At 40.4% G+C, this 27,292-nt stretch overlaps 1 protein-coding gene across 1 annotated transcript in view; it reads left to right on the plus strand.

The window, feature by feature from the left end:
- Window positions 1-27,292, plus strand: part of LOC150006490 (transmembrane protein 131-like) — a gene marked incomplete at its 5' end in the record, with an annotated part of 143,234 nt that overhangs the window by 26,809 nt on the left and 89,133 nt on the right. The window contains 1 exon segment of the mRNA XM_090280131.1: window positions 23,180-23,248. Within this exon segment, the coding sequence (XP_090136257.1) occupies window positions 23,180-23,248 (69 nt within the window).

Below are 27,292 nucleotides of genomic sequence, written 5' to 3' on the forward strand. Positions count from 1 at the left end.
TAACCAGAATTTGCCTCGAGTGGTTCCTTGGCTCTTGAGGGAATGCTGCATCCTATTCTTTTATATGGGACAGACAGTGGTGACATTCTCCTTTTCCTTCTCACATAAAAGGTACCCTCTGTGGCATCCCCAATGCAAACAGCCCCCTTGCAAACAGCTGATGTAGAATTTTGGACTTCTAGGGTTCTCTGCCATGTTTGGGTGCAAGGTCAGGCAGAAATGAAGAGGAGGATAGTTAGGGAAAGCCAAGGACATTCACGGAGAAGAGGGAAGAGGCAAGGTGAAAGCGTACAGGAAAAGGGAGTTTCATGTGGATTTTTTGGTTTCTGTGAGAAATAGGTTGACACATTTGAGCTCTTTTTGTATGAACAGAATACATGTTTAGGTAGTGCAGAAACTCCCAGGAATTCTGCACAGTAGAGAGAATAATCTTCCATGTATTTTCTACTTTGTTTTATGTCATATTACCTCATTCATATCATTCACTGGTAGGTATGTTTGTAGAATATAGACTGCAGCCATGCCCTGCATCAGTGCTCTGCTTTTGTACACATGTTTTTTTTTCCTAGTCAACATTTTAAAGATTCTATCATTGTAAGACATATCGCATGTTTTTGTCCTGATGACTGTATTTAGAAGCATCATGAACAAGGCATTGTGGTGAGTTACACTGTGCACCAAGCAGAAGGGAGAGATGTGTACAGTCAGCCCGACTTGGCCTGGGTTGCCTCTGCTTTTCTTCCCCTGCTTAGCACTGCTCACACTCACCACTCCTGTGACTGAGAGTGAGGGCTGAGTGCTAATGACCTAACAGGGTGGGGCCAAAGTAGGTATACAGTTTTTCATATGGAAAGTAATACAAAAATTAATAAATAATGCTACTAGAATAAACTGTTTTGCCAACTCACAACTGTACACCTACTTTGGCCCCACCTGTATATGGAGTAAGCTGCCACAATTGAGAGTTGAGTAGTTGACACAGAGGCAGCTTGGCGCACAAAGACTAATGTATTTACTGTCTGGTCCTTTATAGAAAATGGCTTCTGGCCCTCGATGTTGGTAGGGTCTTACAGGCTACTGTTGGAATGTCGGCTTTGATTGTGAGAAAAATGAGGATCTCTGGGAGGGTTTGAGCAGGAGGAGGACAGGATCTGACCGAAGTTTTGGTGGCTGTGTTGACAAATTTTAGAGAGGCAAAGGTGGCAGCAGGTAAGCCAATTAGGCTGCGGTTCCCAGTACACTGGGGTGCCCCCGGAACACCACAGCAAACTCACCCAGGGTGTAGCAGTGTATTTTAAATTTCTGAAGCATTTACAGTGATACTTGTGTGTGCTTCTACCTAGTGACTAGTTCACAGTTTCAACATTAGGTCACGCTATATTCTTTCCAATGTTGTCTTATGTTTGTGAAGCTGAGTTTTTGGCAGTAGCTGTAACAAGAAGCAAGCACTATTTAAAACTAATCTGGAATAGGAAATGAAGCTGACAGGATCCAATTTGATTTTAAGGCGTGACATGTTGTACAGTTCGCAATAATCGCATGAGTATTGAGGTTAAGAGTAAAATAAAAATATTTTTTTAATTCACATGTATTATTTTTCAAATATCTACTTAGTTGTTGAAGGATTGTATCATTGTACAATGTGTAGTTTTATTGTAGCATTTTTCCTGAAGCTGATGTAAGAAATGACCGCACCTGGGTGGCTTTAAAAAAGCAGAAATGTATTGTCCACAGTTCTGAAAGTCAGAAGTCCGAAATCAGTATCACTGGGCCCAGCGAAGGTGTCAGCAGGACTACGCCCTCTGGAGGCTGTTGGGGAGATCTTGTCGCTCGCCTCTCACTGCTTCTGCTGGCTGCAGGCTCGATCTGCTGTTGGCGGCAACACTCGGTCTTTGCCCCATCGTCACATCACCTTCTTCTCTTCTGTCTGCACCAAATCTCCTTCTGCCTCCCCTTTATAAGGACACAGGGACTGCATATGCGGCTCAGCTCACTCTATTAATGCAACTAAAGATTTTTAAGTTAATCACTCATGCAAAGACCCTTTTCCTGAATACACGAATAATATTTACAAGTTTCACCCAGTCCCTTCAGGTGGCCATTACCCAGCGTACTACAGGCCCTAATGCATTTTAAATTGTTGCCATTTACCTATTAGTTTGGCCGAAAAGTCTGTTTAGTTTTTTCCATAAAATATAAGACACATTTTTTATCTTCGCCATAAACTTTATTCATTTGAATATTTTGAGGATGTCGACTATCTTCTGTGTGTTATAATGTTGACTATTTTCAATCAATATCTTGATTTGATTGCTATCAGCTGCAACGTGTCTCCTGACCTTGGAGCATTCTCTAGCAAGAAATCTCCAGCATGAAACTTTGCAACCACTTTTGAACATGTTACATCAGTCATAGCCCCTTGTCTATACTCTACGCAAATCTCTTCTTTGTATAGCATTTGCATTTTTACCTTTCTTGACATAATAAAGCATAATATGGTGAACATGTTGCGGATTTTTTCCCATCTTCAATATTAAAATGGCAACACAAAATTACCAGTTTTCATAACTTTTTTTTTTTTTTTTTAATGCATGCTGGTAGGACAGCCATCACAATACAATCTAAGGTAACTGTCTTGAATGAAGTTGTAGACAACTAAGCACTACTAGAGCACACTTATAGAAAAAACCAAACACTCATTTTGGCCAAAACAATAGCTAATAAATGGAATGGTTAAGTCTTCTCTTGTTTACTTAAGCCTATAAGTAAGACACCAAGGGCTCTGTGAATCTAGAGCTTTGGCAACTTCTGAGTTCAGACACTTGCCCAGTAATCCAGACAGAAAGTGATGGATACTTCAAACTAGAGTGGACAGATGGTGGATACAATTTGAGAGCAAGGCAGGTGGAATTTGCTATTCTCTTTGTGCCGTAGGTAGGAAAAGAAAGGAGGCAAATGATTCCTAAGATTTCTAGACTGAGCAGCTGGAAAAGTGCGTTTACCATGAACTCAGGTGAAGAAAACTGTGCATGGACCAGGAGCCTTTTTATCGTTTTCGATGTTGGGGTTTGGTCAGGAAGGACGGTAGGAAATATGGGGATTCTGTTTTGTACTTATTTAGAAAAGAAGATACCAAGAGAAGGAAAGAGGATGAAAAAGATACCCATTCCTGTCCAGAGCCTGTCTACAAACTTTCCAACTGCCCTAAGACCTATTCCACATCAGGTGGACAAATGTCCCTCTACGCATGAGTCCTTCAGGTTGTTGTGTTCTGCCTTCTTATTCAAAACATGGTGTGAACAAATACAGACATGAGGTGCTGTGTGAGACAGAGGAGACCCAGAAAGCCTTGTCAAACCCAAAGCCCTAAAAGGGTAGGGCAAATGGTGTTCTGTTTTGGGAAAGTGAAAATAACAGGGCCCTCATATTTAAAATAATTATGTCAAGGGATGGAGCAGAATTTAAGAACGATAGAGGCTATGACAGAGTGTTTGAATGTTGCCAAACCCTGTCCTGGAAACAGATCAACTTGCACCAAACATCCATGGATGGCCTTCACCACAAACCTAGAAACTGCAAAGTAAGAGCAGGGAGAAGACAACTACCAACAGGCACAACCCGCCTGGTCTCAGCATCTGCACCAGAAGAAGTGATAGACAGGAGGAAGCCTCTGATGGACATGAAGGCAGGAGGCCTTGAAAATGCCAGCAGTAGTCACCGAAAAGCTCCGAGCGGCTATTTGAGAAGAGCAGCTGAGACTGGCAGGGTCTTGTCCTACCCTGAATTAAGCGGAGGTAAAGGGGCTGGAGACAGAGTGTGAAGGACTTCAGAAATGTGGATCCTCTGTTCCTTGACACTGAGCACCAGAATGCCTTTCCAGGATGTGGAACACACAGAGGAGGCATTGCAGGGAGGAACTGCAGACACAGAAGGAAAATGTCAATAGGAAGTTGGATGGGAAACTGAGCCAGGAATCCTCAGACAGTAAAACTCATGTTTCTGAAGACTACATTAAAATAATTACAAAAACATTTGCAAAGTTAGAACTTTCTTTCTTAAGTGTATTAAAACTAATTTCTCCTAAAAATGAGTAACAGAAAAGAATTGAGATCAAATCCCATATAAATGTAGTATAAGAAACAGGAATCCACTGCTCTGACTGGTGTGGCTCAGTTGGTTGGACTTTGTCCAGCAAAGCAAAAGGTCCCGCGTTCAATTTCTGGTCAGGGCACATTGCTGGGTTGTGGATTCAGTCGCCAGTTGGGGTGCGTACTGAACACAAACTATTAATGTTTCTCATGCATTGATATTTCATTTCTTCTTCCCTTTCTCTCTCTCTAAAAATTAATAACTAAAAAAAAAAAATCTTAAGTAAAAGGAGAATGAAGAGCAGAGCACCATCTCCCCTGCCAATGAAACAAGTCAGAAAGACAGGTCCACAAAACTGATCAAAACTGTCACCTGCTATTTCAAAATGAGGCAGAAGACATTCGATAAAACAATGCAGAAGGTGAAAGAACATGGGGGTGGTGAGAATGAGAAGAATATCTGTTTGGAATGGTGAAAACGTTCTGGGAATAGTAAATGTTGGGTGATCGGTTTGTGTTGATCTCTTTTCAGACATGGTTTGAGGAGATTCAAATCTGGCCTGTTCCCTCCATCTCTCTGAAGTGGTGCTCAATCTTTTGAAATAATTATTTTAATTTGGATGGTAGAGATGGCTGCACAATGGCATGAATGTACTTAATGCGACTACATTGCATAATTAAAAGGCTTAAAAGGGTGAATTGTGTGTTGTGTATATCTTATCATAATAAAAAAGAGAGGAAAGAACAAGATAAATGAGAAGTAGGTGAGATGATAGAACTCCTGACAGAATTAACAATAAAAGAAAAACATCAGAAATTAAGACTAAATTAAATATAATACAAGGGTGAATAAACAAAAAAGATAATGCCTTTTTGGAAACAAATGAGAAAAGAATAAATTATTTTCGAGATCAAAAAGATGATATAAGGAAATCTAGCAAAACGTTTAATATCAAAATAGGCAAAAAAGCCAAAAACAGTTCTGAAAAGAGTAATACCAATGCATATAAAGGTTTAGCACATCATAAAAGTGACATTTCTAATTAGTGGGAAAGATTCACCCATAAATAGTGATACATATATGTTGGAGTGTAATTTCTCTGGAAACATCCACAACATAGCAAAAGTGTCTCTAAGGGAGGAGGGAAATGAGTGACTGGGGACCTTCACAAAAAGGGTGAATTTTCATTGAATACCCTTTTGTACCTTTCTAAATTGCTCTCATGTGCATCTCCTACCTCTGGAGTCTGACTGCTTGAGTTGTCAGCAAACCTCCTTCTTCACTGACCCTACGGGGCGGGGGATGGGGCGCTGTTCTTGACTACTCTTAGGACACTCTCACTCCTAAGATGTCAGTCTCCTGTTTCACCCCCACCCACACCCCCATCCCAGGAAATCAGTATCTCACCAGTCAAATGGTATGATAATTACCCCTTCCACACAAGGTGTCCAGGAAGATTAAATGGGAGTAATTTGCATAGAGTTTGTGACTGCCTCCCAAGTGGTGAGCATGACCTCTCCCTCCAGCACCGGGGTGGGGGGGCACCCCACTTCCAGTTCCCCCCAAGGACACCGGCTCTTGGTCAAAGACTCCCTTCGGTTATAAAATCCTACCTGTCCACCTGCAAGAACTCAATCCTCAGAGCACGTCCCAGGAAAGATTTGGGGGCTTCGAGGGAAACTGGAATACACCCTCTGGTTTTCATTCTCAACCTGATTCTAAGAGGGGGACTGCCCCTTCATTGTCCTTGGAGCTATTTTACAGTTATGACCAGAGGCGGATTTAAGGGTGGGCGCGCCGGGCACGGGCCCTGGGCCCCGACTTCTGGAGGGCCCTGCAAAACCCCAATTTTAAACTTTTTTCTAATGACACCAAGTTTGGTTTCATTACTACACTGCATAAAATATGGTAAACGTGGAATTTTATTTTCCCTGTCTCTCTCCTTGTTTTTAAGGGGCCCAATATTTTCTTCTGCACCCGGGGCCTCAATCAACCTTAATCCGCCTCTGGTTGTGACTGATAATAATGTACTGTAGATAATTCTCGTCTACAAACATGCCAAAAAATCTGTTGGGACAAACCTCTCCCCTAGATCACTAGTAAGTACACTGGTTGTGTAACCATTTGAAAATTCATTTCGTAAACAGCTCCTTTGACTTCTTCAAACCTTTTGTAATATCTTATTGATTCCCTCACTTATAAATGAGTTGAATATTTGACACATTTCATTTTATATTTGTAGTCATGACTTTACCTGTTTTAAATACATCCTTTAACAAAACCTATGAGCCCATTACCAGCAACATTCCATTTTTTATGGACGAGAAACCAAGATTGTGATTCAATCTGAGAGGAGGTCCGACTTGGCTGACTCGGAGGGAGACTCCCCATATGTGCTTTTTCACAAATCCAGACCTTCCCTTTAGCAAAGCTGTCTCTAAAGCACCCCCAACAAAGCCCTGCAGGTTGCTCCCCTAGCCAGTGAAGGAAGGCCAGGACCTGCACAGGTGCTCTGTGTCCCACCCAACGCCACAGAGGCTTCCACAGAGCCCACACCCCAACCTAACCTTGACCAAGGCAGGCCTGCCTCCTGGCCACCTGGAAGGATCCTGCAACCGGGACTCTCAGAAGAATTCTGCTCTTTTTCTGCTCTCCTTCAACCCTAATATACCCAGCTTTCGTCTCAAAAGATTGTGTGAATCGGGGCTCGTTAGAGCATCAACGGTGTACAGCACGGTTGCAGGTCCAATCCCGGGTCAGAGCACATACAAGAAACAACTAATGAATGTATGAACGGGTGGACAGACAAAGTTGGTTGGTCAGTCTCTCTCTCTCCTTCTCTCTCTCTCTTGCCTCCTTCCCACTTCTCCCCCCCCCTTCCCTTTTCCCTCTCCCTCTTCTTCTCCACCCACTTCCTCTCTTTCTCTTAAACCAATAAATGAAAAAAACTTTTTTAATTTTTATGACTGTGTGGACCAGGACTTCCAGAAGAGGGCGCCCTAGACCACCGCTGTGATCAGCCACAGCCTGTTCCAGGGGCTCTTCCCTGCAGAAAGCACCCTCTCCTTTTTCTCAGGCGCTGTGGCACCCACTGCATTTCCTGCGCCTGTCTCCTCTGTTTCAGCCCAGCACCACATCACATCCTCTGGAACATCACAGCCTGTGCTATCTCTAAAAGTTCCATTCACATTCTCTCCCATCCACTCCCAGTCTGAAACCACGTTTGTTTGGCTTCTCATCCCATGTTCTTTTCTATTCTGTGAGATTTAAAAGCTGGCTATTGATGGCATTTGGTCAATGGAGTCTCTAAGATAGTTCATAATAATGATAATGATAATAGTAAGAGAAGAACAAAGCTGACCCCTGTCGTGGGGTATGTAAATGAATAAGATCAAACAATCCTGACTTATGACTTGCCTCAGCATGCAGCTTGCGCTTGTCTTACACCAGTGGGCAAGGGTGGGCATTCTCCCTCGATATTAAAAAATGTTTTTTTTGTGTGAAAGTTTTTTTATATAAAGGATTTATTCATAGTTATTCATATTTGAAAATGTTCTTACAACACTGATTTCTCTCTTCTCTCCACCCCTTAGTCTCCAGCTGCACATCATAGGGAGTTGGAATAGAGACGAATTAAACTCTCCTTTGAATACTTTAACAGAGACTCCAAGATGCCACTTCAATAGATAGTTAAAAGAAGCAAGCACGTTTGATGTCTGTATTGTATTTGAGCAAACTAACGAGGTGAATTGATTTGCCGGCCACACGAAGGCACTTAGTGAATGTTGGTTCTGAGCTAATCGAAGGGAGTCCTGTCTCCCTTGTCCAGAGGCTGTTGAGGTCCAAAGTTTAGTGCTTTGCAAATGTTGGGGTCTTGCATCTATATGCTACATTAATTGGGGTGCTGAGGGTTGGGCTGCATTATTTTTCTATGAAACAGAAGAATCAGAACACCTGAAATTTGGAAGTCTCTGCAAAGCAAGCACGTGAGTTCACCTGCATATCTGAGATGAGTGTAAGAGCCCCGTCTCAGAATCTCCTCAAATGGTCATCCAAACTCTGAGGACATAGTGTCAGGGAGGCCACTCTTGACACCTGCCACGGCCTCAGAGAGGAAGCACAGGAGTACTTCAACTGATAGCCACCTCACTCTGAGCCAGACCTAAGCTATAATTCGCATAGAACTGTCTGGTAAATCACTGCAACCATGAGCATATGTATAACAACGATCTATTATCGCATATGTGAAAGGCCCAAGGAGACAAGTCTATAAAGGCAATAAAACCATCTCCTTCATTCCTGGCATCCTAGTCCTTCTTTTGGATGGCAACTATGTTATTACGTTCAGCTGTGTGCTCCAGGTATTGCCCGAATCCTCTCTCAGGTGAAGTGAACAGATGTCTGAATTGTAGGCCTTTGGCCTGCTGCTCTTTTCTCAGATAATGAAAGAGACAGCAGACAAGAGGTGGAGGCTGAGACTGGCATCCTAGTAAATCCCAGTGATGGGGCTTCCTGGGGAGCAGTGTGCAAAGTCCCTTCTCCTTCCCCCGCACCTTCACCTTCAACTTCTCCCTGGCAAAAGGCAGTGCAAGAGGAAATTACCCCTTATTTTCTAGCTTTGAGGAGTTTGAAGATAATAGTTGCCAGACAGGACCACATTTGTGATAAGAGGGGCGACACTGGCTATGCTGCAAGAAGGGCGTCTGCAGAGGGATGAAGTACACACACACACACACACACACACCTCGCTTACTTGCCGAAGCCCCAAAGGCCTTCTGAATGAGAGACAACTTCCTCTCCTGGATAATTATGACACTTAGCCTTCAACTACATAGGAGAGAGAAAAATACTAAACACGGCAGGCAAGAGTGAGTCAGGGGGACAAGAACGTGGAACTACCTGGGTGACTTTTAATTTAGTCTCATCTGTGTGTACTCCTGGCTTGGACCCCTACTTTGCTGAGAATCAGTTTCCTTATTCTAAAATGGAGGGGTTAGACTAGGATTGGTACTTTTTTTGGTAAATGGCCAGATATTAATATTTTAGACTTTGCAAGCCATACACTCCCTGTTGCCACTACTAGTTTCCGACTTGGTAGCACAAACAGCAGCCACAGACAATATGTAACACAATGAGGGAGGCCATTTCTCACCTATAAAACGGTATGATAATGATTCTTTCCACACAAGGTGGTTGCAGGCCATAGTTTGTCAAGCCCTGCACTAGACAAGCTCAGGTCCGTGTTTATGGCCAACATTTCAAATTAACTAAGGCCCAACAGGCTTGCTGGTGTTCAGTTCTGAGACCTCCATCCTGCCTCTCAACTTCCTGTTCTGACAACCTATCTAGACCCAGAGTCCTGCCAAGAGTGGGATGTTGCCATTCTCCTGCTGGGCTCTCCTGTCCCACTGCAGGCAGGGGTGCTGTTAATCACTGATGTCACCACATATATTCCTGATCCCATCAACGAATAGAATGAGTAGCAACACAACCCGATCACCCAGGAGTCAGCTCCACCATGAATCCTGCTGCACATTGCTCCGACCATTCCGGGTAGCTGGGACCTCTGGTTGCTGTGCCTTGGCCCCTGCACGTGGAAAGGAGTCCTACTGTGTACTCCACAGCATCAGCTCCAATTGCCAAGCCAGACACCCCTCGTACTGTGGTGCTTCTATCTCCCACCCTGCATCTGCCCAGACAGATACTTCTTGTCCTTTTTAGATCACCAGACATTTGTCAGCCAAGTCTTAAAATGTGTCAGTTATCCAGACTGAGATTCACTTAAATGAATGAGAATAGTTTGATTATAGAACAAGGGAGAAAGAAGAGGTCGTTAAAGCAGGCAAAAGCCCACTTATTAGAATTATTGCACAAGGTAAGAACTGGACTAAGAGTCAAGCTGACACACCCCTGAGAAGCTGCTGCATGTTAACCCCTGCACCGAGAAGTCAGTGAAGCAGAGTGGCACAGAAATCAAAACAAGCATTAAAATCGAAAGGGGAATTCCTAGGCCCACAGATCCTTAGCTGGATTTATTGCCCCCTCTTGTGTTTACTTGTGAGAAATGCAGGCTTCTGTCAAAAATGAGCACTTGTTCAGAGATCTTTTGCATTCTCATTTATAAAAAATCATTTAAACTGCCTTATTCATCCCCAGAGAAATTGTGAAAAGAGGAAAAAATTGTGACACCACATATAAATCCAATATTCTGCAATCTACATATTATTCAATTTTATCTTCAAAATATCCATCTGAAGTAGACCCTGCAGGTATGGACTCTGTTGGAAACCGTGGAACCTGTGCCCCATGATGCATAGACAGCGACATCACTCAGGGCTCCTGGCTGCACTGGGCTTCATCCTGGGGATTTCTCGCTTGTTATTTGTCAGGATGTTTTAGGTTGAGCACAAACCTCCACAGCTCCCATCTCTCCCTGGCAGAAGTCATCATTAGAGAGGGCTCAGGTCAGTCATCTCACTGGGTGTAGGTGGGTTATAAAGTAGGAAGCCAATGTCAGAAAGAAGGCTGAGCGAAAACTGCTGCCAGGAATACTCTTGCCTCCTTGCCCACCTACCTTTCCCACCTGTGCTGGTAGCTGGCTAATAGGTGGTCATGGCAGGAGGGGGCCAGCCTTTGTGCTCTGTGCATCTAAAGAACAGGGTGGGGAGTCTGGAGCAGAGGCGCCACCGCTGAAAGCTGAGTAGTCCACAACCAAACCACGGAACCTCATGCCTGGCCCTCTCCCCAGGCTCCCTATGCTACAGCCATTCTCTGCTTCTCTGCAAAAAACCACATGTGCACATCTGTACTTCTGCATCTCTTCTCACACTGATTATGCTGCCTGGATATGTCCCCTGTTCCAGCCTCCAAAATCCTACTCATCCTTGAAAGCCAAGTTCAAATGTTATCTCTTCCCACTGGCTTTCCCTGATCATCACTTATTCTCCTGCTACCTCCTTTCCATCACACACACGTATGGCTTTCCTCTGTGGGCTCATAACCATCTGTGCACCTGTTTACAAGGCAAGCATTGTTCTGTAGTTATTTGTCTCTCCAGTAGTCGGTGAGCATCTTGAGGACAGAGATCACTCATTCATTTTATTTGGTGTTGATAGAAACCCACAGGGACCCACTGTAGAAGAACGCATGAGCTTTGGACCAGACAGACCTGGATGCAGATCTTGACTCAGCCACCTGGGGTAGTCATTGAAACTCCCCACGGTCAATTTTCATGTCTGTAAAATGAGACAACAGCATCTTCAGGGAGGTTGTGAGGAAAATTACAGGCAATAAAATTTACAAAGAATTTCTACACAGAAAGCAGTAGTTTCAATATCATCCAGTTTAATCTGTGTTATAACAATAAGAAAATAGAGAAAGATGGCAGAGGAGTGAGGGGAGGTTGCACTTGCTTGCTCCCGAGACCTGTCTGTAATTTAGGTTAATTGTGGACAGAGCATCTCAGTTAACATCTGGATACTGGCAGAAATTGAGCCTTGGCACTGCTGGCAGCAAGGAGACCATCTCGGAGTGACCTGTCTGGTGAGCATTGCAGGGAGAAAGGGGTGAGATGTGAGTTCTGGCTGGCTTGGCTTCCCAAGCTGCAGCTGGCAGTTTGCAAAGATTTTTTAGTGACCTTAGGTTTCCCCTGAAAGGAGTCAGGGATGGAGAGCCCATGGTCTGCCCACCCTGGCACGCGACCAGCCCACCCCAGCCGGTGCACAGACAGCCCGCGGACAGCCCAGCCATGGTCTGCCCACCCCCAGCCTGCATGAGGGAGCACACTCACACCTGGCTGAGGCCAAAGGAGGGTGAAGTGAACTAGAGGCACGTTGCAAAAATGTTGGGCACTGGCTCTGGAAAAAGAGCTGGGAGAGCAGTGAACTAGATCCAAGTGCAGACTACTCCCCTCCAAGTGGCATCAGCCAGAGGCAGCAGCTCAACAACTGTATACAAGAAGGTCACACCACAAAGGCAGGAAGTAAAAGCAGATCAATCTAAGAATAGAAACAACAAGAAGAGCCACCTAAAATGGGGAGAAGGAGAAATAACACCCCAACGAAAGAAAAGCTGGAATTTTAAGAAGGAAGGATAAATGAAATAGAGGCAAGCAAACTATCAGACATGGAATTCAAAGTAATGGTAATGAGGAAAAACAGTGAACTCAACAAACTCAGAGGTAACTACAACAAATTCCAGGGAAACTACAAAGAACTCCAGGGAAGCTACAAGAAACTTATTGAGAAATATACCATCATGAAAAAGGATACAGAAACTATCAATAAGAGCTGGGAAGAAATGAAGAACGCAATTTCTGAACTGAGGAACACAGCAGAAGCAATCAAAAGCAGACTAAAAGAAGCAGAGGATTGGATCAGTGAGCTAGAGGACAACGTAGAAAAAAATTCCCAGACAGTGCAACAAAATAAAAAAAGACTGAAAAAGAAAGAAGAGGGTTTAAGAGAACTGCAAGACAACATGAAATGCAGCAATATCTGTATCACAGGGATCCCAGAAGGAAAAGAGGAGCAAGGGATAGAACACCTGATTGAAAACGTAATGACAGAAAACTTCCCAAACATGAGGAGAGAAAAAGTCATGCAAGTCCAGGAAGCACAGAGGGTCCCAATGAAGATGAACCCAAGGAGGCCCACTCCAAGACATATCATGATTAAAATGGCAACATTCAAAGACAAAGAATCCTAAAGGCAGCAAGAGAAAAACAGCAAACAACATACAAGGGAACTCCGATGAGGCTATCAGCTGATTTCTCAACAGAAACACGACAAGCCAGAAGGGAATGGCAAAAAATATTTCAAGTAATGAAAAACAAAGGCCTACAACCAAGACTACTCTACCTAGCAAGGCTCTCATTCAAAATGGAAGGTGAAATAAGGAGTTTCCCGGACAAAAGAAGACTAAAAGAATACATCTCCACCAAACCAGCATTGCAATAGATGCCAAAGGACCTGCTTTAAGAAAAAGAAAGAGGGGGAGGAACACAGGTACCAAGAAAAATGAATAAATACCTGTCATTGATAACCTTAAATGTAAATAGACTAAATGCTTCAATCAAAAGACATAGGGTAGAAGAATAAATACGAGAACATGACCCACATATATGCTACCCACAAGAGACCCACCTCAAAACAGACTGAAAGTGAAGGGATAAAAAAGTATATTTCAAGCAAACAGACATTTTTTAAAAAGCTGAGGTAACAACACTTATATCAGACAAAACAGATTTCACAGCAAAGGCCATTAAAAAGAGACAAAGAAGGACATTTCATAATACTTAAGGGAATGATCCAACAAGAAGATATAACTCTGGTAAACATAAATGCATCCAACATAGGAGCACCCTAATATATAAGGAAAATCTTGGAAGACTACAAGAAGGATATTGACAGCAACACACTCATAGTAGGGGACTTTAACACTCTATTGTCAACAATGGACCGATCTTCAAAGCAAAGAAGCACCAAGGGTATTGAGGCATTGAACAACACTCTAGACCAAATGGACTTACTTGATATATGTAGAAATTTCACCACAAAGAAACAAAATATACATTGTTTTCAAGTACACATGGAATGTTTTCAAAGAAAGGCCACATGGTATGACACAAAACAAGTCTCAACAAATTCAAGAAAACTGAAATTATATCAAGCATCTTCACAGATCATAATGCTTTGAAACTGGAAATCAACCTCAAGGAAAAAACTCAGAGACATTCAAACTCATGGAGAATGAATAACATGCTATTAAATAATGAACAGGTAAATAATGACATCAAGGAAGGAATCAAAAAGGTTTTGGAACCAAATGATAATGAACACACAACAGCCCCAGACCTATGGGACACAGCAAAAACAGTCCTGAGAGGAAAGTTCATAGCAATACAGGCCTACCAAAAAAGAATAGAAGAAGCTCAAATAAACAACCTAACCCTACAGCTACAAGAACTAGACAAACAACAACAAACAAAGCCCCGAGTGAGTAGAAGGAAGGAAATCAAGATCAAAGTGGAATTAAATGATGTAGAGACTAAACGAACAATTCAAAAGCTCAACAAAACCAAGAGGTGGTTCTTTGAAAAGATAAAAAATCAACAAACGTTTTTGTCTGCATTGTCCTCCAGCTGGCTGATCCGGTCTTCTGCTTCCTCTAACCTGCTTTTAATTCCTTCTACTGTGTTCTTCAGTTCAGAGATCGTATTCTTCATTTCCTCCTGGCTCTTATTGATAGCTTCTATGTCCTTTTTCATGCTGGTGTAATTCTCCGTAAGTTTCTTGTAGTTTTTCTGGAGTTCTTTGTAGTTTCCGCTGTGCTCATTGAGCTTCTCCATAATCCATGTTTTGAATTCCATATCTGATAGTTTGCTTCCCTCTATTTCATTTAGCACTCTTTCTGGGGATTCTACCTTTCCTTTCGATGGGGGGTTGTTTCTCTGTCTCCCCATTTTTGTGACTCCTATTGTTTGTTGGTGCTTCTTAGAATGATCTGCACTTCTGGGTCTGCCCCTGGTGGCGTCAGACCGTATACCAGTCTGGCCCTAGGCAGCCTGTTGGAGACTTCCAGGGATCTGCTGCCTTTGTGTGTCTTCTTTAGTTGTTAATCTACACAATCTGTGATCAGCCGTCAGGCTTAAGGACCGTGGGTGTGGCAGCTTAATTCCTGTAGGCAGGGCTTTTGCTTCCCCTCAGGATGACACCACTTGGAGGGGAACGGTCTGCCTGCAGCACTGGGGATGAGTCAGCACTGGGACCTGGTCGGCTGCTCCCCTAGTTCTCCCCTCAAAGCCACGGCACCAAACTCTCCCCAAGCGTCTCCAGTCCTCTCTGCCTTCCCTCTGCTTGAGCCCAGGGTAAGTGGGGCCAAAATATTTTCGTATGTGATCCCCTTAAGAGCTCTTTTTCTCCTGCTTTTTCTCTCCGGCTAGCAAGAAACCCTGTGGCTTTTCGCTTTTCACAGCTGGATATTATTTTACTTTCCACTCTGTTGCTGTAGGCTGGGAAGCCCAGCTGGGGGGTTAGACCCTGCCCTTCTCAGGGGGAACCCCCAGCTGCTGAGCTGTTTCTCAGTCTCTTCAGCTGCCACCCGTGTGAGTCCAGCCAGCCCTTCCGCGTCTCCGCACTCCCTACCGGTCACGTTGTGATGTAGCAGCCTTTTCTGTCTCTCCGTGGTTATAAGCCTTCTCTCCAGCTAGTGTTCGGTTGGTTATTCCAGATGATTTCTCCAAAATTAAGTTGTAAATCCAGACTGGTCCTGGGAGGAGGTTAGTGTAGCTTCCACTTACTCCTCTGCCATCTTGGGTCTGTCTAGAATATTTTTAACTAGACTTAACCATGCTGTATATTGCATCCCCAGAAATTATTTATCTTACAGAAATAAGTTTGTATTTTTAATCACCTTTCTTTGTTTCCCCTCCCCCCCCACCTCCTGCCTCTAGAAACCACCAATCTCTTCTCTGTTCCTCTGAGTTTGTTTTTGTTTTAGATTCCACATAATTGAGATCATACACTACTTGTCTTTCTGAATCTGATTTAGCATAATGCCATCTAGGTCCATCTGTGTTGTTGCAAGTGTCAGGACTTTTTTTTTCTTTTATTTCTTTTTAATCCTCACCCAAGGATGTGTTCATTGATTTTGGGATGGGTGGGGGGAGAGAAACATTGGCATTGATTGTTTCCCTCCTATATGCACCCTGACAAGGGATCGAACCCACAACCTGGTTATGTGCCCTTACTGGGGATCAAACTTGCAACCTTTTGGTGTACAGGCTGATACTCCAATCAACTGAGCCACCCGGCCAGGGCTAGGATTTCCTTTCTTTTAATGACTGAATAATATCCCGTTGTGTATATGTACCACTTTTTCTTTTTTCATTGATCCATTTATGGGCACATAGGTTGTTTCCATCTTTTGGTTATTATGGTAAATAATGTTGCAGTGAACATGGGATATGGATATCTCTTCAACATAGTGATTTCATTTCCTTCAGATACATAACCAGAAGTGGAATTACTGGATCATATGATAGTTCTATTTTTAATATTTTGAGGAACCTCCACATTGTCTTTTATAGTGGCTGTACCAATTTACATTTCCACCGACAATGTGTAAGGGTTCCCTTTTCTCTACATCCTCATCAGCACATCTATCTTTTTTTTGTTTATAAAACACTTTATTTTTTTTATTATTTTCAATATTATTTTGAATTGCTTTGGTGTTTAGCATGGTGGTTAGACTATTATATTCTTTACAGAGTGCTCCCTGATATATCCAGTACCCACTGGACCCTGGCACCATACATAGGATTGCAATAATATTGACTATATTCCCTATACTATATGTTACTCCCTGTAACTATTAAGTACCAATTTGTACTTCTTAATCCCTTTACCTCTTCACCCATTCCCCTAACCCACCAGACCGCTCTCTGTGTCTATCAGTCTCTTTTGATTTTATTTTGTTCTTTAGCTTCCCCTTATAAGTGAAATCATGTGGTATTTGTCTTTCTCTGATGAACTTATCTCACTGAACATAATACCCTCTAGGTCCATCCATGCTGTCACAGATAGGCTTGTTTTCTTAGTTTCTCTTTCTGGTAGTTCATTATTGGTGTATAAAAATGCAACCATTTCTGAATATTAATTCTCTATCCTATTACTTTACTGAATTAATTTATCAGTTCTAGCAGTTCTTTTTGATGGAATCTTTAGAGTTCTGTATATACAGGATCATGTCATCTGCAAATAAAGACAGTTTTACTTCTTCCTTTCCAATTTGGATGCCTTTTATTTCTTCTTCTTGTCTGATTGCTGTGGCTAGGACTTCCAGTACTGTGTTAAATAAGAGTGGTGAAAGCAAACAGCCCTGTCTTGTTTCTGATCGTAAGAGAAATACTTTTAGTTTTTCCTCATTGAGTATGATGTTAACTGTGGGTTTGTCATATATGGCCTTTATTATGTTGAGGTATGTTTCCTCTGTTCTCACTTTGCCAAGAGTTTTTATCGTAAGTGCATGCTGGATTTTGTCAGATGCCTTGTCTGCATCCATTGATGTGATTATATGATTTTTATCCTTCATTTTGCTTATCTGGTGTATCGTGTTAATTGATTTGTGGATATTGTACCAACCTTGCATCCCAGGAAAAGGTCATTGTGTATGATCTTTTTAATGCATTGTTGGATCTGGTTTGCTAGTATCTTTTATCTTTCTGATAACAGCCATTCTAACACATGTGAGTTAATATCTCGTTGTGGTTTTGATTTCCATTTCCCTGGTGATTATCATTGTTGATGAGCACCTTTTCATGTACCTACTAGACATTTATATATTTTTTTTGGAAAAAAAAATCTATTTAGGTTCTTTCCCCATTTTTTAATTGGATTATTTGGTGGGGTTTTCTTTGTTCTCTTTTTTTGTTTGTTTTTTGAGTTTTGAGTTCCATACATGAGTATATTTTGGTTATTAATTTTTATCAGATGTGCAGTTTGAAAATATATTTTCCCATTCTGTAGGTTGCCTTTTCATTTTGTTGATTATTTCTTCTGCTGTGCAGAAGCTTTTTACTTTGGTATAGTCCCACTTCACAATTTTTTATTGTGTTCCTTATACTTTAGGTGTCATAACCAAAAAATCGTTGCCAAAATCCATGTCAAGGAACTTTTTCCCTATGTTTTCTCCTATATTTTTTATGATCTTAGGTTTTACATTTAAGTCTTTAATCCATTTTGAGATAATTTGTGGGTGGTGTAAGGTGAGGGGTCTAATTTTCTTCTTTTGCATGTATATATCCTATTTTTCCAACATTATTTATTGAGGTATTTTTGGCTCCATTGTCAACTATTAGTTGACTCTGTATACTAGGGTTTATTTTTGGGCTCTCTTATCTTTTCCATTGGTCTATATGTCTATTTTATGCTAGTACCATACTGTTTTAATTGCTCTAGGTTTGTAATATAGTTTGAAATCAGAAAATGATTTGTCTGGTTTTGTTGTTCTTTCTCAGGTTTTCTTTGGCTGTTTAGGGTATTTTGTGATATCAAACAAATTTTAAGATTATTTTTATTTCTGTTTAAAAAATGCAGTTGGAATTGTGGTAAGGATTGTATTAGATCTGTAAATGGCTTTAGGTCGTATGTACATTTTAACAGTATTAACTTTCCAATCCACAAACATGGGATATCGTTTCATTTATTTGTATCTTCTTTAATTTCTTTTATTAGTATCTTATAGTTTCAATGTAGAGCTCTTTCATCTCCTTGATTAAATTTACTTCTAAATAATTTATTGTTGTGGTGCTACTGTGAATGGGATAATTTTCTTTATTCAGAAAATGTATCAGTGTAAAGAAACAACCGATTTGTATGTTGCTTTTGTATCATGCAGCTTGACTGAAATTGTATATTAGGAAAAACAGTTTGGGGGGTAGATTTTTAGGATTTTGCACACACACACACACACACACACACACACACACATATATATAAATAAAATCTTGTCATCTGTAAATAGAGACAGTTTACTCTTTCTTTCCAATTCTGTTGCTTGTAGTTTCTTTTTCTTGACTGAATGCTCTGGTTAGGACTTTTCAGTATAATGTTCAGTAGGAACGGTGAGAGTAGGCACCCTTCTTCTAATCTTAGAGGAAAAGTTTTCAACCTTTCATCTTTCAGTATGATGTTAGCTGTGGGCTTGTCATATGTAGGTTTTATTATGTTGAGGTACATTCTTTCTATACCCAATTTATTGTGAATGTTTCTCATGAATGGATGTTGAATTTTGTTAGACTCATTTTCTAGATCTATTGAGATGGATCATATAATTTATTCTATTAATTTGTTGTATCACATTTACTGATTTGCAAGTGTTGAACCATTTTTGCATCCTAGGGATAAATCCCACTTGATTATGGTGTATGGTCTTTTTAATGTGCTGTTGAATTTGTTTTTTTGTTTTTTTTTTTAATTTATATCCATCAGGGATATTACACTTTCTTGTAGTGTCCTTATCTGGCTTTGGTATCAGAGTAATGCTCACCTAGTTTGGAAGTGTTTGGGAAGGATTGGCTTTCTCTAATAAAGTCATATTTGGAACCATTTTAAACAGTTAGTGACTTTGAAAGTTTTACTTCCTAAGGTACTTTTTCCCTCTTCTTAATTTTGCTTGCAATAGTTGTTGTGGATCAGGATACAGAAGAGAAGTCCCAAATACAAGTGTACATAAAAACACAAATTTCTGGGTTCCACATTAGATGTAAGGCATCAAATTGGAGATGGGTCCCTGGAATCTACACTTCTAACATTTTAGATGATTAAGATATAGATAGACCACTAAGCATTCTTTAAGAAATATTGGGCTGAAGAGTGCCTTCTACTTAGGTAGTAACGGCCCCTAGGAAGACATTAAATTTCATAATTTAAACAAACTCCCAAAGCTCCAATAAGCCCTCGTGTGCTTGACTCGGGAGCTAACTGCCTGACTCAGACCTGACAGTTCTGCAGGCAGCATAGACCATGTCTTGTATCTCTTTAGTTAATTCCCAGCTTATCAGAAACTAGTCTTTATTCATCTCTTTATCCCAGGATAGAGGAGTAAAAAATTTTAGTGCAAATGAAAACACTGTATTGAGACTTTAAAAACAAATATGATCACTGCAGAAAGCATACAGTCATGCATTATACTATTATGATGTCTCAGATTCTGTTCTTTGAGATTGCCACAGGGTATCATCATTCGTATTGCTTCTTCCCCAGTTTATTTTTCAACATTATGGATTTGGAAACATTTGCTTTCTGTTAATAAAGAACTAAATAATGTCATGCTCTTTCTAACTGAACATAGTAGTAACACTTTTGATCAGCTGTGGCTACATGAGAGTTATGTTATTGGAGTTTTGGTTTGTTAAAATAAGGTTGTACCAATTATACCTATACCAACTCCATTGTAACCACTCAAATATTAAGCTCTTCCTTAGATATAGATACGCTATTGCTTTGAAAATATGCATTTATTTATGAGGGTATTATCTTTCATATATTGTTCCCTCTCACATTATGTGAGTACTCAGTAACATCACAATAATAATTGCTGGACACCAGTTCTGTGGAGAATTTTATGGACAGTCTTAGCCCACACAGACGTAAAAGGCAAACAAGGTCTAAGGATTTGAAAGAAAGAAATAGAATTGTTTTTATTTGCAGATGATTTGTTTACAGGGATAATCCAAGACAGTAATTATTTTGGTAGGCCATATAGTGATGGGAAAATCTAAGAGAATCTGTATATAAAGTATTACAACTAACTCACCAAAATAACTGGGTATAAGATGAGTACACAATAATCAAACTTTTTCATATAGAGCAAAAACCATGTATATCCAGCGGCCTACTTGACATCTCCATCTGGATAATACATCTCAAATTCAAATGTCTAAAACAGTACTCTGGAATACCTACCCATCTTCCCTTCTCACTTCCAACCCACTCCTCCCATGTCATGATTCTGGGTCCAGTTTCTCAGGTCAAAATCTTAGAATCATGTCATCCTTGATTCTTCTTTCTTACTCCACAATCAACCTGTCAGCACAACCTGTTGTCTCTAGCTTCCAAATATATAGGGTGGGGAGAAAAGTAGGGTAGTTGTGAGTACATGAAACAAGAGTTTATCTTTGTATTATTATTTATTAATTATTGTATTATTTTCCATACAAACAACTGTAAACCTACTTTTGCCCCACCCTGTATTTATAAAAATGCCACTCCTTAACACCCTCCCTTGCAATCACATAGACCACGGCTTTCATTCCCTCTTATCTGGACTATTGCACCACTTCTCTGCTTCCACTTTTGGGTTGCTGCAGTCTATTCTTCACATAGCAGCCAGCATTAACCTTTTCACACATGTAGGATCATGTTACTTCCTTGTTCAAAACACTATAGAGGCTTTTTGTTACACTTAGAATAAAATCAGGACTCCTACTAGGAGACCTGAGCCCAGCTCCTACCACCTTCTCCTTCCCTGCACTCTGGACACATCAGCCTCCTTTTCTTCAACATGCTAAGTACCTCTACTTTCTTTCCCCAGATCTCCCCCATTAGGCCTCAGCTCCAGTGTCCCTCCTCAGAGAAGTATTCTCTGTTCCTACTGTGTGTAATTTGTCTTTATATGTTACATATCATTGCCTGATATGTTCCAGTTTGTTGTCCCCACTGCAATGTTAGTGCCATGAAAGCAGGCTCCTTGCTTTTGTTCACGTAGCCCCAGTACTAGACAGCCATGGGATTCAGTATATTTGTGTTGAATTTATGGAGTATACACTGTTTTTTTTTACCTTGTCTGGCCACTTTATATATTTCCATTTGTAACTTGGAGAGTAAACTTTCAGTTCTGTGAGAGAAAAAAACTGTATCTTAACCTCCTTTGTATATCTAGCATCTAACAAGTCAGTGTTTATATATAAATTATTGAGTTATACACATTTTATGCATTATACCCCCCCCTTGATTAGACTAAGATTGTATGCAAGTTTGGTTTCTATACCATTAAAACTAATGAATTGATCAGTATCTCTTGTTTCAAAGGAGCCAGAGCATCCTTGTTACATCATGTCTAAGAAGGACAGAGATGAAAAGTAGATTCTGTACCTCTTGCTGCATGTAGCAACTGTCTTCTGAGGAATTATACCTTATTTGTCCCACTGCGTTAGTATAATCTTACGTTTGGTGTTTTCCTTCTTGTGTGTGTGTGTGTCATCTTTTCTGTTCACTATATGTAGAGGGATTATCAAGCAGCACAGATTACTCTTAATTGGTAAAGCTAAAAACACCTTTAGACTTTATTACTTATTATTCCACTCCTCAGACTATGTAATCTTTACAAAATTGAGTTAAAACCAAATTTCCAACCCATTTAGTATGTTCTTGTCTTTTTCTAATGTATTCCCTCTACTTCTTGAATGAAGTTACTGTCATTTGAAGCTTGTGTTCTTATGAATTATGATGGTGATGGAAATAGTTGTTTCACAGAATGAGTTTTGTTCTTACATTATTTCTTAAAATGCAACAGAAAGATAAACATGGGCTATTTAGAAATTTAATGGCTGACTGAATTTCTGGCTTTCTTTGTGTATAAACAGATAACAGTAAGTATGTGGGCTCCCCCCGCCCTAGGTCATTTATATTTAACATCGCTGTTACGTCATGGTGATGTCTAGGAGGTTTGCTCTTTCAAAACCTGTTCTAGCCCTGACTGGTGTGGCTCAGTGGGTTGGGTGTCATTCCAAAAACTAAAAAGTCCCTGGTTCAGTTCCCAGTCAGGACAGGCCTGGGTTGCTGGTCCAGGTCCCCCGTTGGGGCCGTGCCAGGGGCGGCCTGTTGATGGTTCTGCTTTCATCAGTGTCTCACTCCCTCTTTTTCTCCCTCCCTTACCCTGTCTAAAAATAAATTTAAAAAATCCCTTTAAAAAAATTGTTCAAGTGGTAAGTTCTAGTATCAAGTGGGATAGTTAAAAATGATACTCAAATATTTAATCCACGATGTCATAGATCAATGTGTTCCAAGCTCTTAGGTTAAGAAGATATTTCAGTTCTTGGAAATTTCTATCCCAAAATTTATTTTTGTTTAGTTCCTTTGTCTGTTTAGTTACAGTGTGATCATGGTTGTTATCTCTATGCATTATTGCCTGCCAAGTATGTGTAGTTGTTTTATCTATTTATTGTACATGTATCAAAAACCCAAGTAAGCCTATTTAAGGTATATTATTGTCAAGTATGTCAACCAAAATAAATTTCATCATTCAGTCTGCCTGAGAAGTTTCTGTTTTTGCATCACCTTGCATTAGGGAAAATACTCTTGCTTTTTGTTATTGTTGTTTTGTTTTTTGTTTTTTTTCATTTTGTTAAAACACAGAACACTTAATTGATTTTCTATATAAAGAAAGTAATGCACATTTCGAATAGAATATTCATGTCCACTTTTCTTAAAGATACTTTCTCATGACAAAATTAAAGTTTCTGACTTTGGTTTGGGGAAATGTATTTTTTGAGGAATTGCTTCTTATGCTGTTTTCTTTTTACTTACAGTATATCTCTGTACCGGGGTAATTGTAGACCTATACGATTTGAACCACCAATGCTGGATTTCCATGAACAGTAAGTTTAAAATGTCTAGACCATAATTCTCCTTTAAAATATTGTATGTACCTAACTCATGCATTTGTCTTGTCTTTTGTCTGTATTATCTCTTTGAGAAAGTTAACGTTGTAGTCATCAGGGAAACAAATGATGTTGAATACTGTTTGCAAATGGGAAGTGATATTATGAACCTAACATGATATTAACTTCTGAAGTTTGAAAACTACTCACATATTTGAGTCTCTGTTTCAGAGACTGTTACCTTCAGAAGCAGCATAAAAATTATAGGTTACTTTTTCTGATGACACTTCATTTCCATTTTTATTATTTAAATGTTTTCCTGTGGATGTAGAAGGATACTTTGTTTACTTATTTGATGTATTGCTTTCTTCTTCTTCTTCTTAAGCCCCTGTGTTGGAGGCGAAACAGCACTAGGTGTTAGACCGGTAGAGTCAGACCTGACCTTGGTTCAGCAACCTTGATGCTTGAGTCTGACTAAGAAATAATTCAGAGCCAAGACTGAAATTTTAAGAGAAAGTTTATTTAGACAGTCAAAGAGGTAGAAGGAGTGAGCTGTAGAAGAAATAGGCTCAGGAAACGAGTTACAGAGGCAAAAGAAGGGCTCATGGAGCTTAGTAGAAAAGAGAGGAGAGGAAAGCATGCCTGGGGGAAGGGAGCGGGGAAAGGTGTGGGGGTGCGCCAAAGTACAATCATCAAATTAATAATATTATCACCAACCCAGAAGGGTAAACAAAGGCAAATCCCACAGAAGGACAGGTTCAGCTACAGACTTGCTTCCTCAAACTACACTTCTGGCTCACCTCCTACCTCTGGGTCTCAGGTTTCTCACACTGGAGATACACTAAGGGGAAAACAAGTCTTCACCCATATTTGTTCCCAACCCAATTTAGCAGGTGAATAAAGAGAACTTCTTAAATGATATAACTAATAGAGTAATACCCCTCTGATAAGTTAGAATGGACAGGATAAAAACTGATGAACTCCATTCTAAGACTGTGACATAGGCACTACGAGGGTATATGAGCATATGTGAGTGTGGGAACAGAGGAGATCAGTATGCTATACCAAAAATTTTAGTCTAAAATAGTCAATGTTTTTTATTTAGAAAAACTTAGTAACCATTCTAGAAAGATTGTTTAAAAAGTTATATCCAGCTGTTTTTCATTTTAACATTTATTTTTTTGAGAGAGTTTTACAGACTTCATGCATCCCTTGAGATAAAGAAGTTTTCAGGTATACAGAGTACCTGAATTGGAATTGGGAGTTCCTTTTCCAAATTATCTATTCCTGAACCCTTTGAATAATGTCCCACGCCCCAAATTGGAGAAATTGAATTTTCATAAATCTATTGTCATAAAAACCACATGGATGTAAAGAGAGGTTCCTAAATTTAGAACTTTTCTTTAAACAATTTTTTTAAAGATTTTATTTATTTTTAGAGAGAGGGGAAGGAAGGGAGAAAGAGAGGGAGAGAAGCATCAATGTGTGGTTGCCTCTTGTGCACCCCCAACCGGGGACCTGGCCCGCAACCCAGGCATGTGCCATGACTGGGAATTGAACCAGTGACCCTTTGGTTCACAGCCCGGTGCTCAATCCACTGAGCTACACCAGCGTGGGCTAGCACTTTTAACTGTAGAAAATTGGAGGAGATGTGAATGAAGAATTTACCTAGCATTTTTGGAGCCTAAGGTTCATATGAAACTTGAAAGTAGTTATTATCTCACTTATATGTGGAATCTCATGAACGAACAAAATAAACTAACAAAGTGGAGACAGACTCATGGATACTGAGAACAGACTGACAGCTGTCAGAGGGGAGAGGGTTGAGGGTTGGGTGAGAAGGGTGAAGGGGTTAAGCAAAGAAAAAAGAAAGATTCATGGACATAGACAGCTGTATGGTGATGCCAATTGCTGGAGGGAAGGACGGTAGAAGAGGATAAAGGGGATCAATGGTGATGGAAGCAGACTATTGTGGGGTGGTGAACACACAATGCAAGATACAGATGATGTATTGTAGAACTGTACACCTGAAACCTATATAATTTAACCAGTATCATTCCAATAAACTCATCCATTAATAAAAGAGGTTTAGAACAAACAAAATGAAGTTGTACATTTCATTGCAGAAAGTAAATTATTGTGTCAGATTACTAAAGAAAATCAGAAATTTGTTAGCATGTATCTCTTTTTAAAGTTGTTGGATGTTTATTTTTTTTTTACTATCAGAAGCATAAACTTTAATTGGTTGAAATTTTTGCCTTCTTCAACTACTCTTTGCCTCCAAAAATCCCTGCTCTTTTTTAAATGAGTATTAAGTGGACAAAGAATCAGGTTAGAATACCTTAGCATAGAATGGCCCATCTTCATGCCTGTTACTCACCATCCACTCCCCCAGTTTTTGTTAATATAACCCCAGTTTTTTTCAGTTATCCAGCCCTTAAGAAAAGTGACCCTGTTCCCAGTTGAGGAGTAAATCCAAGTTAATCTACATCGGTTGTAATAATCCCATTCTTGTTTGTGATCAATTCAGAGGTGGATGTGACCTGTCCTACCCAACAGTGTGAGAGGGCTGGCCTACTGAAGGATTTCTGGGGGAGGATTTTTTTCATTCTAAAAAAGAGATGCAGTAAAGAAATAGCCCTCTTGCATGTTGGACATTGTCTGCATGTGATTCCTGGTTGATAAGGCAACCACCTTGTAATCAGTGGGAAGTGCTAGCCTGAGGATAAAACCAGCAAGGTGTGTCTGACAGAAAGGAAAAATGGATAGAACTTGTGTCCTTGACCATAGTGTGGAACTGCTGAATTAATCAACCCTGGAACTGCCCATTTCAAGTTTTTCTGTTAGGTGACAGTTACTAGTTTTGCTTTCTTGATCTCTTACAGATTACATGGCATTGCTGACCCATTCCTCCCTCTCAGCTCTCTCTGCCTCCACCCTTGTGAACCACGCTCTCTCTTTTCCTCTTGTGTCTAAGGCCCTTTCTTCTTAGTCTCTTTCGGGGTTCTGTTCCTTTGTCTATCCCCTAACTGTGGCTGCTTCCATTTCCTCAGCCCTTTTCAGCCAGCTCCACACTTTCTTACTAGGTGATATTTCACAACTTTGGTATATACCTACGGTTCCCCACTCTATACTCCTAGTCCCCTCAGTACTCAACTTTGCATCCCCAACACCACCTTAACTTCAGTGCATCCTGCTCTTGCTTCTGTATTTCCAATCTCTGTGAACGGTGCCATCCAGTCACCAAAGCCTGAATCCTGAGGATTCCTGGGTTCCTCCCTTTTCCTCAAAGCACCCCATCCCTTTTTCTCACCAATCTATTACCAGAATCCTGTCAGTTTTTCCTGTCTTGTCCTCTATAACCTTCATTGCTTACCCTTCTCCCTTTAATTCAGCCCTTGGTCCTTTCTTATCTAGACTGTGACCACATGCTTGCCATTTCCAATTTATGATTTATACTATCAAGAGAACAATCTCTTACTGTTGAGATCTTACCACGTCATTTCCTTCATCTTATCCCCCCAAAAACCCCTTGAGGATGTCCTGATATCGTCAGGATAATGTGAAATGTCTTAACATCAAGTGTGTTCTTTATCTTTCTTATATGCCACCCTACCCTGAACTATACCTGTAGAGAACTATTGATACTTAACGCTGCTCTGAAATACCTGATCTTTCTAAGCTTTAGGTATGTTTGCATACTTTAAGAGTTTCTCCCATATAAAAATATTTTTTTATGGAAGCTTTTATGTAGTCAGAAAAATATAAAGAACAAATGATGACATGCTCTGTTAACCCAGATTCAATAGAGAACATTTTTGCCATATTTTATTTTATATTTTTGTTGATTTTGAATCATTTGAAAGTGGCAGACATGATGGCATTTTATTTCCATATTCTTGAGCACACATATGCATGTATAAGATCATACTACATATTGCAGTACCATTACTGGTATTATAAGACACTTCACAAAAATTAAAGAGTGCTTTTGATTCCTCTGTTTTGGTCAGTGTTTGGTTCTGAGGGATAGAAATCTCG

This window comes from Furipterus horrens, unplaced genomic scaffold (genome assembly GCF_987537825.1).
Source record: "Furipterus horrens unplaced genomic scaffold, mFurHor1.1.pri manual_scaffold_6, whole genome shotgun sequence".
Taxonomy (NCBI): Eukaryota; Metazoa; Chordata; class Mammalia; order Chiroptera; family Furipteridae; genus Furipterus; species Furipterus horrens.